Source organism: Triturus cristatus, chromosome 2_1 (genome assembly GCF_964204655.1).
Source record: "Triturus cristatus chromosome 2_1, aTriCri1.1, whole genome shotgun sequence".
Taxonomy (NCBI): Eukaryota; Metazoa; Chordata; class Amphibia; order Caudata; family Salamandridae; genus Triturus; species Triturus cristatus.
The window spans coordinates 288,476,490-288,495,202 of record NC_140581.1 but is presented as its reverse complement, the minus strand read 5'-3'; the positions used below and the strand labels follow the sequence as shown (position 1 = coordinate 288,495,202).

General features: G+C 48.4%; 1 protein-coding gene across 4 annotated transcripts in view; it reads right to left on the bottom strand.

Annotated features, from left to right (window-relative positions):
- Positions 1–18,713, bottom strand: part of OSMR (oncostatin M receptor) — a 357,084-nt gene that overhangs the window by 89,992 nt on the left and 248,379 nt on the right. For all 4 annotated transcript variants that reach the window (XM_085631123.1, XM_085631125.1, XM_085631126.1 and 1 more), the window contains one exon: positions 18,218–18,319. In XM_085631123.1, the coding sequence (XP_085487249.1) occupies positions 18,218–18,319 (102 nt within the window). The remainder of the gene's footprint in view (positions 1–18,217; positions 18,320–18,713) is intronic.

Below are 18,713 nucleotides of genomic sequence, written 5' to 3'. Positions count from 1 at the left end.
GGGGCGTCCAGCGAATCCCTGTCCTCCACCGTTAGGGAGGGCAGTGCGATGTCCCGAAGCAGGGCATGGGAATCTGCCTCCGAGCAGGGGGAAACCGGGGAGTAGACTTCGCGGAAATAATCCGCGAAGCAGGAGACAATGGCTTCCGGCTCAGTGACACACGCACCATCAACACTCTCGATCAAAGGCACCACGCGGCTCGCTCTCTCCCTCTTATCCAACCACGCAATCAATTTGCCAGCCTTATCACCCACATCATACAATCGCCCCTGCTGCTCTCTACTGAGGCCCCTGGCCGCCTCCGTGACGAGGGCCCGATAGGCCGCCTGCTTTAGGTGTAGAACATGCAACTTGTCGTCTGTTACCCCGCTCCCCAGGTCACCCTCCAGTTCTGCAATCTCGGCCTCTACCCGGGTCACCTCCTCCCGCTCGCGCCGCCGGGCATGGGAGATAAAGGAGAGGGCCTCCCCTCTAAGGACTACCTTGAAAGCCTCCCACAGGGAGATGGCCGAAGAGACCGACCCCACATTCTCATCGAAATATCGCTGTAGGGATTTGATCAAATCGGCACGAATAGTGGGGTCGCGCAAATACCATGCATTGATTGGGGCCACCCTGCCATCCCCCCTCGGGAAGACATCGAAATGCAACAACAATGGGGAGTGGTCTGAGATACCCCGCGCCAGATGGCGCACCTCCCCCACCCTCCCTGCATGGGCCGCCGGGACAAGGATGTAATCAAGCCGCGAGAGGCTACCATGGGCACCCGAATGGAAGGTGTACTGTCGCAATGCGGGATGCTTTAATCGCCAGCAATCCACCAGGCCCAGCGTGTCCAGAAGGCCGGGCAGCCACGCCTGTGCCCGGGGGAGGTCCCTAGGGGGATGGCGATCCATAGACCCAGAGGCTACCGCATTAAAATCCCCTCCAACCACCAGCAGGCCACTCGGAAGGTCCAGAAGGAGGCGCCCCAGGTCCGCGAATGTGGTGGCTTGTAACCCAGGCGGGACGTACACTGATATAAAGATAAACACTCTACCCTCCATTCGTCCCACCAGAACCGTGTAGCGTCCCCTCTCATCATGGCGCACCTCATCAATCTCCAACGGGAGCGAGTTCTTGATCATAATACCCACCCCCCGCGAGCCCGAGGTGAAGCCGGAATGGGCCGCCAAACGATATCCCCGCCGGTTCATTGCATGAAAGGAGTTACCTATAAGGTGCGTCTCCTGCAGGAAGACAACATCTGGTGAAATACGTTTTAGGTATTGCAGGACCACACCACGCTTAATCCTATCCCCCAGGCCGTTAACATTCCATGACAACACAGTCAAATCCCTACCCCCCATCATACGTCGAAACAATCGGTCGTCCCCCATCGAGCATCCTAAAAACAACAACATAGTAGCGGGTTTGCCCTGCGGTGCTAACAAACAACACACCCCTCCCACCCCCCGGTCCCAACAAAACTCCCCCCTCCCTGCACCCCTGCATGAGCCCAGACAGCCCCCCCAAAGTGCAGTGTGCCTGTCGCCCCATAGCTAAAATACTAACTAGTCCCCCAGAGGAGGAGGGAAGCCCCCAACAGACCCCACACGACCTCCATAGGAGGGGAACATACACAATCAATAAATGGTGAAGGAACAACGTCCAGAGCAAGGCCTATTCAGTCACCCCTCAATTCTGATCCGGCGGGCCCTCCTCGCCAGCCGCGCCCCCCCCGCCCCCCCGGCCCCGATCTCCAGGCAGAGTGTCCAGCCAGTCCCCAGCCGCCTCGGGCCGGTCGAAGAAGTGCGTGCGACCATCCACCTCTACCCTCAGCTTAGCTGGAAAGAGAATTGAGTACTTGAGGTTCAGGTCCCTTAGGCGACGTTTAACACCAAGAAAGCTCTGTCGCTGCTTCTGGACCGCCGGAGTAAAGTCTGGGTAGAAATGTACCTCCATGTTGTCAAGCTTGACCGGTCCCTGTTGTCTGGAGGTCTGGAGGATAGCATCTCTGTCCCGAAAATTAAAAATCCGGGCAATGAGAGGCCGCGGCGGGGCACCAGTCTTAGGTCTGCCCCCGGGGATCCGGTGAGCACGCTCCACCGCAAAAAGCTTACTCAGCCCCCGGGGCTGGAGATGGGTCAGGATCAACTCTTCCACGAAAAGATCCGCCGCCTCCGCCTCTCGTCCCTCCGGCACCCCCACAATACGGACATTATTCCTCCGGGCCCGACCCTCGGAGTCCTCCAGTCGCCGGTCCATCAGGGCGCTCGCCTGGCCAAGCCGGCGCACCTCCTTCTGGAGGGCCACCACGTCTGTCGTGAGGCTCGTTGTGGTGTGGGCCAGGGAGTCGACTCGGTCGTTTGTTTTGGACAAGTCTGCCCTCACAAGGCTCACATCCACCAGGACCGAGTCTATTTTTTGCGCTAAGGTGTCGAAACGCTGGTCCACCGAGGCCTTCATCTCTGCGATGGCGCCCATGACGTCCCGGAGGGTCAGATCCACCGGATGAGCGGATGCCTCCGTCGGGCCCACCGGGGATGCACGCGATGTCTCCGGAGAACCCTTCTGGAGCGTGTAGCGGTCCATACTGTTGGCCTGGTGCGCCGTGCCACGGCGGGTCGTCTTCACCTTCGACCGGTCGCCATCTTGTTTGGTGGACATGCTGGCTCTTCCACCGTCGTGCCAAGCTCCCCAAACGGGCCGCTATACCAAGTCACGGGTGCCAGGGGGGGGGCAGGGGCGACCACCGAACCGCGGGTCAACCCACCGCCGGCGGGTCAGCCGGGCTCCTGGACAAGGCCACACCACCGCACCCCGCTCCGCAGTCCGACCCCGCTTGAGAGCTAGGAGGGCGCAAAAGCGAAAGTGAAAGTGCGGGGTACGCCAGTCGCCCAGCCCCGCTCGCCGCTGTTATTCACTTTGTCCCCGGATCGCCCCACTACTCCAATCCGGGGGGCCGGCGAGGAGAAGGCCGCAACCTTCGATCGATGCTCCCACCGGCGTCCGGGGTCCGATTCAAGCCCAAAAAACGGGTGGCGCCTCAGCTCCGGTTCCCCAACACAGTCCCCTCAACAAGGACAGGATATCGCCAGGATTAATTCAGGAGGTCGCGGAGGTCCTCGGGAGCCTCGCACCTACGCGGCCATCTTGGTTGCGCGCTAGGCTCCTCCCCTAGCCTTCTTTCTTTTTATCCTTTTTGGGACCACCCTCCCCCTGAGCCTTTTGGGGGCCTGGTGAAGACTTCTGGTCTTTTTGTTTCTGATCATTACCCTTCTGGTCTGCCTTTTTCTGATCACCGCCCTGGTTCTGGTTTTTCTGCTTAACTCTAGTCCTGACCCATCTATCTGCCTTCTTTCCCAATTCTTGGGGAGAAGTCAGATCAGAATCAATCAGGTGTTGATGCAATAGCTGGTTTTGACAGTTGTTAAGTATTTGTTCTCTCATGATCAAATTATACAATCCTGTATAGTCCTTAACCTTACTTCCCATTAGCCAGCCTTCCAGAGCCTTAGTGGCACAATCTACAAAGTCAGTCCAGTCCTGAGTCTGTGTCTTCTGGGTATCCCTGAACAACAACCTGTATTGTTCAGTGGTTAGGCCAAACCCATCAATCAGAGCACTCTTCAGGACAGTGTAATTATCTGCATCCTCATCACTAACTGTGAGGAGCTTGTCTCTACCTTTCTCAGAGAAGGAGAGCCACAAGATAGCTGCCCGCTGACTTTGGGGTACCTGCTGTACTTTGCAAGCTCTCTCCAAAGCAGTTATCCATTTGTGGATGTCATCCTCACACTTGTAGGGAGGGACAATCTTGCTCAGGTTTCTATTATCATAGTGCCTGTCTCTATCCTTAGGGATATTGCTGCCACCAGTGGGTTCTGACCCACTTAACTTTTGCTCTCTAGCCAGAGCAAGCTTCTCCTTGGCAAGGGCAAGTTCTTCCCTCTGAATCCTCAGATTAGCTTCCCTCATTCTGGCTTCATGTTCCTTTCTCTCAGGGGAAGTCATCCCCCTGTGAGAGGAAACACTAGAGATGCTAGAGACATGGGAGTGAATGGATTACCTTGAAGGGGATCTGTCCCTCCTGCTTCTCTGTGTAAGCCCACTTGGGGGTCTGTAATGGGGGGGACCCCATGCAAACTCCCATGTAAGCTTAGGTTAGCCTGGCTAAGTCTTCCTACTTGGCCCTGGCTGTCTACCTCTTCATCTGAAGTCCCATCTGACTCATCTGTGGTGGGTAGACCCTCCTTTGTACCTAGGGTACCTGCCTGTGAGGCTTTAAGAGCATCATACTCCTCTAGGAGTTGTCTTAACTGAAGGAGGGTAGGGTTTGCACCCTGTTTTATTCCTCTGGAGGTACACAATTGTCTCATCTCCTGGAATGTTAGGGTATCATATCTAGAGGGGGTCTTCTGCAGACCTGACCCTCCTGAGAGAGCATCTACTTGATCTCCTCCCAGAGACATGATCTAGTGAGGGTGTGGTGTGTGCACCTACCTACACTAGTTGTTTCTTCTAAACCTCTCTGGTAGTTGTAGTCAGGGTGTGTTACTCCCTTCAACCTACAACCACTAAGTCCAGTAGGACTTAAGTATTATAATCTATGTTATATGTACCTAAACAATATCTGTGTGATCTTTCAATTTAGTATCTCAAGATTACAATGGTATTACAACAGCAAGCTCAGATCCCAACCGCTGCTCACCAATGTGAGAAGTTGGCCTGATGTATGATGTCACTAGTTCTAGTGTACACCTTATATCAGTCCAAATACCCTTATGGTGATTGGTTGTAACGTCAACCTTATAGACCAGCTATCCTAGTGGTAGCATGGACAAGAGCAGTCTTAGGCTAAACTCTGAATGGCATGTGAAGCCAGCTGTGATACCATATATAATCCCTTGAATACCAAATGAAAGGACACCACAACAGATATATATATATAAAATAAAGTGTATTTATTCTAGTCAAGCCCTCAGCACTCTTTATGAGATTAGAGGTAAGTACAACACAGTCTTATTTATGCATACATTAAGTCACACAGGTAAGTAATACAGTTAGGCCCTATGGGCCACGCAAACCATATACTAAGTAAGTGGTATAAGGACCACTGTCACGGAAATAGGATAGGCCTAGGCCTAGGGAATCGCTGGGGCTACACTATACTACCAAAGGTTAGGAAGTGGGAGGCCCACGGGATTCAGGTGCAGAGTGGAAACACTCACGCGTAATGCGTAAAAGTCACTAGCAATAGTACAGTTTAGAAATAGATAGATTTAGGACACTTCCGGAGTAGCTAGGAAGTCGAGACTGGAAAACTAGACACTAGGATAGTCACTATCCTGATGAGCACCGGAGTACCCAAGTTACCTAGCCCACAGGCTGCGGGTGCATAGGGATGAAGTTGCGTCGGGTTTCGTCGTCGACTCCTATGGATGCCTGAAGAAAGATGCTGACAGGCAGTCAGTGAAGAGTGTCCGGTGGATCCCAAGGCTGGGATCAGGAAGAAAGGATACCTGCAAGCAGAAGGGACAGAGTCAAGGTCACTAGCCAGTGACCACGTGGAACCAGGAAGGAACCAGGCGATGTCGTGAAGATTGCAGGTGAAGGTGAAGCTTGTCGCTGCAGCCACGAGGACCAGGGAACGTCGAGGACGACCAGGACCAGGAGGCGAGCTGTCCCACGAAGGCTCTTGCTGTCGGCGTCGTCGAAGTTGGACTAGGACTCACCAAGCCTTGGCAAGCGGAACCCACGAAGAACGGAGGACTTGCTTCTGGTGCAGACCAGGAAGGTCTGGGGTGCTTCTTCTTTGCAGAGAAGCGGGAGCCAGTCTGGAGGAGCCAAACCAGCGCTGAAGATTTCAGGGTGCGTCGTCACAAAGGCCACTAGCCAGCGGGCAAGCAACCGGACAGACGCGGCAAGCAGGAAAATGCAGAAGGGCCCCACGCAGGACTCGTGGAGTGTGGGGGGCTGATCTTCGGTGCAGATGGTGCTTGGGGTTGGGGCTTCTCAATCCCCGGTGCACAACTTTGAGGGTGCCTCAGAAGCTGCGCTTGAAGATACTAGCCACTTTTCCCAGGTAGCCGGTCCCACGTCTCTCGTCGCCTCCACGGATCTCAGCACGGCTGTGGATGTGGATCAGGGTCGGAGAAGTCTGGAAGTGAAGGCTCTGGTCGGGCTCTGCAGTCGGTCCCTCGTAGAACTGGAGCAAAGCAAAGGGTAGTCTCTTGATGGTGCCTGTTTGCACAGGGTAACCACTCCTTCGCCACAAGGGAGATTCTTCAGTCTTCTTCTTTCGTCGAATGTCGAAGGTCCAGAGTTTCTGTTCAAGTTGCAGGTTCAGGATAATCTAAAGTCTTGAGGCCCAACTCCCACTCTTATACTAATCTGGGGGGCTGGGATACCTGCTAGTTCACGCCTTATGGGTGGGACCTGGGAGGGGGTGGTTACACCCACTTCCCTTTGTCCAGTTTCGCGCCAGAGCTGGGGCTGGAGTGCCCCAGCGCCGGTTTGAACTGGACTATGCGAGGATTACCTTGTGTGCCCCAGGCATGTCTCATTCCTTTCAGCCCACCCTGCCCCAATACACTAAAGGCTGTCTGGGGAGGTGCTAGCACCTCCCCAAGCAGGAAACCTATTGTCCAGGCCTCCCTGGCTGGGATCACTCCCAGCAGCAGGAGGTCAGACTTGTGTCGTGGCAGCAGCATCCATTTTGTGATGCTGAGGCTTTGGTCAGAGGCTAACAGTGAAGTATGATTTTAACATGTCTTTCCCTCTAGAAGGGGGGAATAATATCCTCATGTCCAGAAATGGTATGGGGGTATTATTCCAAAGTGTTAGACACCTTACACGACATGTTTCGATAAAGCCAAACCATAGTTACCATAACCGTTTAAGATTATAAGGCACTTTAAGAGTATATGGTAGGCTATATCATAGAACAGCTATAAGGACATGGTTCCGAAAGCTGCAGACAGGCTCAGCTCATGCTAGAGCACCATCTCACATGTTACCAAGCACTCTGCCTCCAGGATTGTTAAGGCCTGCCATAGGAGTGACTGATAGGTACACATGTGTCTATATGTAAGCTAGGTATAGGAATACTACACCTAAGCAAGGGGTGATTACACGACCTTGCCCCATCTGAGTGATCAGCCAGTTGTGTCAAAATGGAAGGCCAGGCCAGGGGTGGCATAATGCATGCTGCAGCCCCTGGTAGGCCTAGGGTACACCTATGCCCTGGGTACCTAGGGTACACTGTACAGGGGCCAATAAGGTGATCCTATCCAAATGGGTTATGCACCTAAAGTACATAGTATTAATTTAGAGAGAGAACAGCAGGGCTGTGGGTCTGTTTAGCAGGCCCACAGCCACATCTAAGTCGAAAACCAGTAAAGCAAAAGCAAAAAGTGGGGGTGAACATAGAAAGCAGACCCTACTCTCCTACACCACCCACTACCCTGACCCTCCTAGAGGAGTGGTCATAGAGCTAGTCCCTCCCCTATCTTCACTATACGATACCAAGCATTGCCAATGCAATTCAGATTAACCCTGGACGACGCTCTACAAAGAAGAATCCTGGCCCGTCGACGTTCCACTATCTCTGGAAGACTGAAGAATCTCCCTTGGAGTCAAGGAGTGACCAGTAACTTTACTCAACGGTTGCAAACTTCACCGCTCCCGCCGGAGTCCGAAGTCCCTGCGTCCCCTGAAGCGGATTTCCTGACCTCTCGACGGCCATTTTGAGTCCCCAGCGAAGCTGTGGCATCTGGACCCCACGAGTGACGAGGAACAGCAATACCAGGGAACCGTTCACTGATTTCGAGTGCAAACCCTAAACAACGTTCTACGAACTTGTGCTTTGGACCATCTGTAGTCCAAGTCCCTAGCAGGTCTGGTACCGAAAATCAGCAGCCTACCCCGTCCCAAGTGACCGTGGGCTCCAGTGGAACTTTTCCTGCAAAGGCGTCTTAGCGGTTACTTGCCCGTTGGCTAGTGACTCACCCGAAGACTTTCTCATCGACTTCAAGGGCTCTCCTGGTTGCTCCGGGCCTGCCCTCACTTACCCTCGCTGGGTAAGTCCATCAGACTTTGCTGGTCTGCATCATCGTCAATCTTCATTCCAAACGAGACTTGCAGTTGCCACGGCTTGTTGGCTCGAATCCGGTTGCCGACACCGTCATCAGCTGCAGACGTTGTGGGACACTCCGAATCCAGCTGCTGGTCATCGTCGATCCCTCCTGGACCTCGTGAGCGAAGAGACAAATCACCATCGACGACCTGAAACGACGCAACATCAGTGGTCATCCATCCTGCTGGCCACCGGTCACTGGCAAGTGACTTTGAACACTGTCCCCTCAATTTTCAGGTCCTCTTCATCTTCAATACACCTTCGGATTCCAGCAGACACCTCTTCAGTCGTCTCAAGCAGCAAGTCTTCATTGGTCTCCATTGAAAACAGCATCGCGACCCGACACCAAAAGACACCTATGCACCCGGCTTCCCTGGGTGAGGTAACTCTTGCACTCCGGTGCCCAAGTGTGTGTTGGCCCTCAAAATACTTACCCTGTAAGTGGCTTGCTTGTTGACTTCTTCGTAGTGCCCTAAAACTTTAAAATACAAATCGTGACTTGCTCCATAGGAAACCCACGGCTGTGTTTAGACACTGCACGCGCCTCCCGTGGGCTTGTTACTTACCTGCTAACACTGCAGTAGTGAAGCCCCAGCAATTCCCAAGGCCCTAGGCTTTGTCACTTTGCAAGTCGAGTTTGTTAAACCATTTTCTTAGTATATGGTCTGGTACGCCCCTAGGGCTACAGCCATATTTGTGCTTAATTTATTGAGAACTGTTGGCATTTGAATGTGTATCTGGGTTCTAATCTCATAAAGAGATTAGTAGAGTGTATCTAGAAATAAATACATATATATTTGATATATATACCTGTGTGGTGTCCTTTTCATTTGGTAATTCAAGAGATTATAAGGTAAAACAAGCTGCTTTACATTCCTCAGAGACTTAGCCTGAAGGCTGCTCTCCACAGCTACCACTAGGATAGCTTTCTTTAAAAGGTTGTCTTAAACCTATCTACCATAAGAGTCGAATTGGACTGGTGCAAGGTGGCCACTATAACTAGTGACCAGCATATGCCAGGCCAACTTCTCACAACCATTCTCGGTGGACCTTTTTGCGCCCAGGTTGGATCACCAACTCCAGAAGTTCTACAGCTGGAAGCCGGACCCTCTAGCGGCTGCAACGGACGCCTTTCTCCAGAATTGGGCCACGGAAACGGGCTATGCTTTTCCCCCATTCGCGATGATCATGAGACTCAGAACGCAGATCCGCAGGCAGCAAGCAAGGGTGGTGTTGATCACACCGTATTGGAGGTATGTATGTATGTATGTATGTATGTATGTGTGTTCTTATATAGCGCTCGACTTACCCTTGGGCATCTCGGCGCTTCACAAGTATGGTTTCCAGTTCTTCTGGAACTTTCCTGGAATTCTCCAATCCTTCTACCCTCGATTCTCTTCTTCTGAGGGATCCTCAGGGTCACCTCCATTCCCTGCTCCAACAAGGGAGAATGCTTTTCAGTTGGTGTGTTCGAAACGATCAGGATCCCATGGGGTGCGAAGTGGTAGCAATCCTGAACTTCCTGGCATCCCTAGCATCTCAGGGTTTGGCATACCGCACAATTAACTCCTATAGGTCGGCGATTTCGGCTGGCCATACACCATTTCAAGGTCGCCCAGTTGGGGAACACCCAATGGTCTGCAAACTGCTGAGAGGCATACGTCTAACGCTCCCTCCAGAACCCAGATACTCGTCTCTTTGGGGCATTAATAAGGTGGTCCACTTGTTTCAATCTTGGCAGTCCAATAGGTATTTATCCCGTAAAGAGCTTTCGGTGAAGCTGGCGATGCTCTTGTACCTCATCTCTTGCCGCAGAGTGTTGGACGTTAGAGCACTGGACATTTCAGGACGGGTTTACACCCCGCAGGGAGTTACCTTCCACATAGTCTGCAGAACTATGTCCAAGTCGGACTCCAGGGTGATATCCTACCCAGCCTTTGATAGTTCCCCCAAACTGTGTGTAGTTCAATGCCTCAAGGAATACGAAAACATGATGGAAGAGACCCGCCCCCCCTGGGGAGCGTCAGTTGTTGATTTCCTTACGGAGGCCCTTCAAAGCAGTTACGCCATCGACTATAGCACGCTGGATCTGATGGATGATGCAAGAAGCAGGCATAAACATCTCGCAGTTCGGCGCCCATTCGGTTCGAGGAGCCATGGCTTCAAAAGCTTTCTTCCTGGGGGCCAGTTTGGAAGACATTTTGAACGCTGCTGACTAGTCATCAGACTCGATGTTCAAGAGGTTCTACTTCAAACCAGTCGTAGACATAGTGTCGCTGGTGGTGCATAAGCTTTGAACAAGCATAATCCTCGCCTCCGGCCCTGACATAGAATGAAAAATTTCCTAGTAAGCATGACGGAAAGTTTCAATTCTATTAAGGACGCGGAGGCGAGGATTATTCCCGCCCAGGGCTCTGAAGGTCACCTTGGTTCCCACCAAGTGTTGACAGAAGATGGTACCCTTTCGGGTGAAGGTCGGCCGTATGGTATAAGTATGCTTCAGATTCTTTTTCTCTTTATATGGTTAACAGGACTGACTGTGTTATCTTGCATGTGAACATGTTCTTTAACCTGTTGTTGAACATGTAAAGTTGAGTTGCCTTTGGATGGTATGGAGACCAGAGTCATGGGTTGTTCATCTGTTTCAGGGACCGAAGGTTCCAAGAATGACTAATACGACGCAAGGCTTTGCTGTTCACAGTCAAGAAAGAGGAGTTGCCACTGGAAGCACTCGCACTTGGGGATAGCGGAGGCTGCCTATTGGTGGAATGTGCATGAACTGTGTGAAGCACCATGGGAGTGCTAGTTTTTTGTTATAAAAAGTTAAAGTTAAACACTGCTGGCTGTAAGGAACAAAGAAAGTTACAGCATAATCCTCGCCTCCGCGTCCTTAAAAGAATTGAAACTTTCTGTCATGCTTACTAGGACATTTTTCATTCCTCTCACACTGAGGTCACGCCTCCCTTTCCTCATAAACAACTTTTTCCTACCTATGAGTTGTTGCTTCTTATCATGCCTTTGCCCCTACCCCAAGTTACGTGCTGTTTCCTGTTTTTCCCGGCCATATTCAAACTGTTCTGCTCTTATCTCTCTTCTTATCTTTTGCTTTTATAACGTTTTCCTCAATTACTTCATTTTGCATCATACCTTCCTTTATTTTGGTTGTAAAGCGCTCTGTCACCTGAAGGGGCCATGTTCACACTATAAAAAACACAAAATAAAAAAAATAAAAAAATTGGATTTTTTGTGGAGGTGAGCTTGTACTCCATGAATGAATGACAATATTTCTATAGTTCACAGCTACTCTGAAGAGTGTCCCAGCACTTTTAGGCATCCAGAAAGGCACTACACTGGGAGTATGCCCACCCCCAATCATTACTGGACTCAAAATACAAATATTTTCAATTCCTTTTTGAATCTAACTTCCTCAAAGATAAATCTGAACTATTCAGGCAGTTTGTTCCACAAACATGTCGCTTTAACAGTAAAGATGGAGTCTCCCCTCTGTTGTTTCGTAAAATGGGACCCACAATAAGATCTGCAGAACTTAAATGCAAAGCCTTCACGGGCTGTATGCCATCATGCGTTCATTCAAGTACTTAGGTCCTCTGTTGTGGAAGGCATGGTGTGTAAGCAGTAGAGCTTTATACTTGATATGTTGTTGGACTGGCAGCCAATGAGGAATGAGGTTTTTCCCAAAATGATGACACAGCGATACATTTTGGAATCTTAAAAAGTAAATGAACTGCCATATTCTGCATACCCTGTTGCTCCTGGTTTAGTATTCTGGTAGACCAAGGTACAAGACACTGGCATAATCCAGCCTAGATAAAATCAGAGAACTAATTACTGTAACTTGGGCCTTGTGGAGAAGTGGGTGAAGAAACTTCTTTAACATGTGCAGAATCCAAAAAACAAGCTTTCACTACTGTTGATACTTGTGTCCCAAATGAAACAGGACATCAAACATCACACCCAGATTCCTAGCCACAGCTGTTAGTGCGGGCAGAGAGGCAACACTTTCAGGCCTGGCCCCAACCCATACTGGAAGGGGATCCCACAGAAACAATAAGACCTCGTCTTATCGGGGTTGTACTACAATCTACTGGCCTTCAGCTAGTGAAGAAGGGACACCATGTATATAGCAAATGCAACCCTTGCAGGATCCCCATCATATGTGAGCAGGAGTTGAGTATCATCTGAATACGAGATAATCTTGATGTTACAGGATTCCACCAAATATGCCAAAGGGGACATGTAAATGTTGAAGAGAGTGGGACTAAGGGAGGAGCCTTGCGGCACCCCCCACTTCCACATTTATCCTCCTGAGGCATATGGCTTGATCCAAACCACCTGCTCATGTACTTCCAGGAAGGACCCCAGCCAGCTCAGTGCAGACCCTGTTACCTCCAAATGCTCTAACCTGTACAGTAAGATGTTATGATCCACTGTATCAAATGCTGCTCACGGGTCCAACAGCACCAGAGACAGATTGAGGCCCGAATCCAAACTAAACTAATGGACTTTGAGACCTCTTACAATGTGGACTCGGTTTTGTGATGGGCTCTAAACCCTGATTGAGAGGGGGTCAGAAAGGTGATGAGTTGCTGGTTTACAAACTTCTCCAGCACTTTAGAAGCAACTGGAAGTAATGAGACTGGCCTAAAGGTAACTAAGGATTCAGGATCTGCATTAGCCTTTTTTATTAAAGGGGTCACATTGGCTCTTTTCCAGTCATCTGGTAATACCCCTGAATGAAGAGAAATCGCAAACAGCTCCTGATACAATGGAGTAATATTATCTGAGATAGATTTCAAAATGTGAGGCGGAATGGGATCTGTTGGGGACCCAGACCTACAATTCACAAAAGAGGCAAGGACATCCTCCACAGATGCCGCCGAAAAATGTAACAATGTCAGATGGAAATTTAAACCCACCGGGTCTCTTAATTCTGACTGGGTTTTTGCCACTAAGACTGTCTTATTGGAATTAAATGAGTTGGTGTTAATTTTCTTTTAAAGATTTATTTAAGACCGGACGTTGTCAATCCTGAGAGCCCTTCCAGCAGATCAAAACTCTGGAGGCATGTTAAAATGCAGGATTGCCAGGTATCTGTGTAGACAGAACTAATTATTTCATGCCAGCAGATGTTAGCTAATGAATCGGGGACAGATGAGACCAAAGAGTGCATACATTTCAGAAATCACCCTTGCGACACCATGGACAGTCTTTGTAGGCCCCACTCCAATCTAATTTCAGCTTGGCCAATTGACCTGGGGATCCCAACGATTGATTTATAGGCCTTGATTACTAATAGGTCCAATAGCTTTGCATCTTTTCCCCTGGTAATAGGTGAGCCATATGAAATAGTTGACTGTAATTTTGCTCTCATGACTTTAGGGAGATGGTTGTACAATTGGCATCTCAATGATTTATGTAAGCATTTAAAGGCATAAATTAAGGTTGCAGTTTTTGCCCTTAAATATTTAAAGTGACTTTTAAACCAGACTCTGTTGTCAAATAATATACCCAGATATTTATATGTCTTTACTACTTCAATTGACCTGCCTTTAGCCCTCCATAAATCATTCTTTAGTTTCCCCGGGCGATTTTCATGATTTTGTTTTTTTTACATTCAATTCCAGGCCATTCACTAAGATATAATCATCAAATGCATTAATCAGTCTTTGTAGGCCTATCAGGGTTATGGCCATGATGGGGCTACATGGACAGCCACCCTCCTAAGCCATGAATTAATTGCAATGTCCCCTTCCTTGGCAGAATCGGGGATAACTGGTATTGAGTCTAGCAGGGTACTCCTTAACTCCTCCAACGGCATGCCACTCCAGTATCTGTTCTCATTCGGTGGCAAGGAAGGTCGGGGTTACTTTAAGTAGTCAAACTGCCACACAAAAGGCAGGAGGAAATGATCTGACCATAACACTGGCTGGGGATATTCCCCTTTTAACTTTATATTTGAGAATAGGCTATCTATAGCATGGCCAGCTGTGTTGGTAGGTCCCATAGAGGCACTTAACTAAATTAAAGTGGCTAAAGTATCCATTAATCGTTTCGGTAAAGGCTCCATTTAGGGCCACTGCAACTAAGGAGGACCAAATTATGTGGCAGGGTTGACTAAATTATTGTTACACAACAATAGGGTAAACCCAGTATGCAGTTGGACCTGGGCCAATAATGATATATACAACAGGTGGTCCACCTGACCAGGAAAATAAATAAGGAGAAAACGCTTTAGTGTCCATTTCTAACACTGTAATGTTTCTTTGTTTCATCATGTGTTTTAATTGTAATATGAAGAGAATCATTGTCTGTTGTATCGTGTGATCATTCAATAGTCCTTGATGGTCTCTCCTTTAACCAATTTATATACTCAGTGGATTGTTTGTCAAATTGTGTTATTTAGTTATTATTGTTTTTGAGTAATTTGTTTATTGTACTGTAAGTATTGTGGTTCATGTGTGACTGGCTATAGATCCATTTGGAATTTGATCGCATTGTGTTAGTGTTACAGTTCCGTTTGTAAATATAAATGTGACCATTATTTCCTTACATTATAGTGTTTTTCTCCTTGAGTCCTCATCCTGCTGAAAAGTCACCGGTCCGTTGTCTCCAGTGACTGTGGTAGACTAATGCTACCGTTCTGTGCTTCAGTTTCAACCTATTCACATTTTTAATGCTGCCTTGAGGTTCTCGTCCCTGTGGCTGCCAGCGGCCGGTTCGTGGTTTGTGGTGAAGTTGTTCACCGATTAAGTGCACTGCATCGAGCGGCTGCTCCCCCACGTGGTAGCAGCAACGTGCACACTAACATGCGATTTATTTTAAGACACACTTCACCGGGCACTCACAAGACGTGAATCGCTCGGGAAGGTCCTTCACATGCTTTACAGCAAAGCGCTGAAGAGGCCCTCTTTCAATTCAAGATGCACTTTTTTACGGAATTTCATTACATTTTCAGAACAATGTGGATACATCCTGTACAAATTGTTGAACAGCTACCGGATTAATTCCACAACCTATTCATTCAATCAATCAGGAATTTGTGAAGCGCGCTACTCACCTGTGAGGATCTCAAGGTGCTGGGGAAGAAGGGGGGAGATCATCCAGCTCCGTCTCACCCAAACAGACCAGGTCTTGAGGCTCTTCCTGAAAGCTTGCTGAGTGGGGGAATGTCTGATGCTGAGCAGGAGTTCGTTACAGGTCTTTGCTGCGATGTAGGAGTAGGCTCTTCCACGCATTCTGGCTCTGTAGATGCGAGGGGTTTCGGCAATGCCGAAGTCGGCAGAGCTGAGGTTTCTCTTGTGTGCGTAGAAGGAGACTCTTTCATTTAGGTATTGGGATCTGGTGTTGTGCAGAGATTTGTAGGCGTGAGTGAGTAGCTTGAAGGTCACTCTCTTCTCGACGGGAAACCAATGGAGGTCTCGTAGGTGCTGGGTGATGTAGTCTTGTTGTGGGATGCCGAGGACGAGCCTGGCGGCAGTGTTCTGGATGGCCTGAAGTTTTCGGAGCAGGGATTTGTTGATTCCGGTGTAGAGGGCGTTTCTGTAGTCCAATCTGCTGGTTATGGATTTGGGGGGGGGTTCCATTTGAAGGTCTTTCAGAGGATGCGGACAGGGTTGAAGCACGCGGAGGAGACGGCATTGATCTGTCAGGTCACGGTGAGGGAGGAGTCAAGTATGATGCTGAGGTTGTGGGCGTGGATCGTGGGTGTGGGTGTGAGGGAGTTGCAGGGGGCGGTGGGCCACCAGGTGTTGTCCCATGCGGAGGGAGTAGATCGGAGCACGCGGACTTCTGTTCTCTCCGAGTTGAGCTTCAGGCAGAAGCTGCTCATCCAGGATGCAACGTCTTTCATTCCTTCCTGGAAGCTGAGTCTGGTGGTGTCGGGTTCCTTAGTGAGGGGGAGGATCAGCTGAGTGTCATCGGCATAGGATACTATGCTGAGTCCATGCTGTCTGATGATGGCGGCGAGGGGGGCCATGTAGATGTTGAAGAGCGTGGGGCTGAGCGATGATCCTTGGGGTACTCCGCAGCTGATCTCTGTTGGTTCGGAGAGGAATGGCGGGAGTCAGATTCTTTGGGTTCGGCCGGTGAAGAATGAGCAGATCCAGTCAAGGGCAGTTCCATGTATGCCAGCGTTGTGGAATCTGGCGGTGAGTGCGCTGTGGGTGACCCATAACCCATTCCCTAGTGCTCCTAGAGGCGTATAACCATTACGCCAAAACAGTGCGTACTACTTTGAATACTGAAGTCTGGCAATGTTAATTTTAAATTTAATATTGGCACTGATGTGTGGCCCTTACCTATTTTTCAACTCCATGTCTCTCATTTCAGAAAACTCCCTGTAGGTGCAGGGTGTGCCATTTTCTGTACCAGGAGCTAATCAGCCCTAATTCTTAACTGTTTCCTGTTGGTTCGGCAGTTTGAAAGTGAGGTGAGCTATTATGCCACATTAATTCAATCATATAACACACCCTTATATTTGTTTTGGTACACTATCTGATGATAATATACCAACCTTGTAGGTTGCTCCTTTCACTGTCCTGAAGAAGACCCCGCTCTAAGGAACTAATTGCCTTTTGCCATCATCTGGGATCGAAACGTCAACTTGTTCTACACTTTGATCTGTACTTATCAATTATGCCCAGAAGTGGAGAACTCTATACATATTTATAACGTCTTGCGACTCGGGCTAGTTTGTTTATGGATACATTGTTAGACAGGTTTACCACATTATTGTAAATCTTGTAAATATTTGTAATTATGTTTACTATCACATTCCCAAACCCTTCATGAGCACTATCCCTGAGCACTTCTATCACTTTAAGAATTTGGAGCAACCATTTGTGAACTATTGATATATTCTCATTAAAATACTTTTTCTAAAATAATTGTGTTATTATTTATTGAACATGTATGGGTTTTTCCTATAGCGTTTTCTCCTTATTTATTTTTCTGGTCGAGTCGACTAAATTAGACAACAAAAAAATACATATTATGCATAGTAATGCATCACATTCTGTAGGTGTATTATTTCACTATTGTCATTTTAACATACATAAATATCATCTGGATAAAGTTTCACTTTGTTTAATGCTAGATTCACACATGAATACAGCAACCAGCACCCCAAAAAATGATTAGTTAACTTTTCAAAATGTCTGTGACTATGCAACAGCAAGTTTTTTTATTAACCCACATTTTTTGGATTAAACCTTCAGATTATTCAATTGAGGGTAAATTATTAGGCAACTATGGTTAATTCATTATCATGCAGAAAATTCAGCAGTCGCAGAATCACATAATTCCTGTAATCCTGGCTACATGGCATGGTCTTCTACAAACACTGCTATCTTCAGCCTAGGTGATAAAACACATTGGGGGATATGTACAATAAAATGTCGGAGAGCGGTGTAACCCAAAATTTGGAAACGCCATGCTTTGACATTATCAAAATTCAGGGATGCGCCGTATTTACAAAAATATGACGCACCCTTGCATTTCCCCTAGCGCTAAAAAAACTGCCTAGTACCAGCATAGGCACCCTTGTACCGAGATGCAAGTGTGCCTGCGATGCTGGGGCAATTGTTTATGTGAAGGAAGGGACACCTTCCTGCACATAAACAATCTGTAAATGTGAGTTGCTGTTTCTATATGTGCTGCCGAATGTAGCACACATAGAAGCGCAAAATATGAGGAGAAATTAATACTTTCTCCTTGTATCGCCATCCTAAGACCAGGTTTCATACCTGGCCTTAGTTTTCGGTGCAGCCCCAGCCTTATAAATATGGGGCAGAGTCAAAAAGCTATAGGTGTTGCAGTGGAATGCCGAATGCAAAACCCATGGCCTGCTTTGGGAAGGGGCATATTTACAAGGTGACGTTAAGACATGTTAAGTGGCTTAATGCCACCTTGTAAATATGGGGTATGGAGCAACACCACTGGAGCATCAGAAAAAGTGATGCTCCGATGGCATAAATATGCCCCATTGTTTTTTTGCCATGCTTCTCTGAATGCTGTTAATAGCGACCCTCAAAAGCCCAAATAAAAATGAATTACAGAAATAAATGTATCTCAACTTACCGAGTTCTTTAGTATAGCCAGTCTTTTTCTCCATCAAACGTTCTCCATCCGCATAAGAAGCATACACTCTAAATGTGTACCGTGTGCCAGGGTGGAAATGATCTGTGACATTAGGAACAGATTGAAAAAGAATAATCAATGACTTTTTCATTTATTTTTTGCATCATAATTACATCTATATCCTCTTATCCTCTCACCGTTATGTACATCAACCATCTAAATGTTAACCTAAAGTGGCCATCTAGTGTAGAGGGAAAAACACACTTCTCTTTGGCCAGTCCGAAATCTCTACCAGTGCCCAACAACAGGCGTTCTAGAATGCTGTTCCATGATGTCAGTTTGGCGTTTTGAGAGTTACTGAGATATCATGCGCCAGATGGCACTTTTTTACATTTATTACATTCCCATGCACACAGCATCGCTCAAAAACACTCAAGGCTAAAGATGCTTCGAAACCGAGTGAAGGAAAATTGTCCACCCACAGAACAAAGCTCAT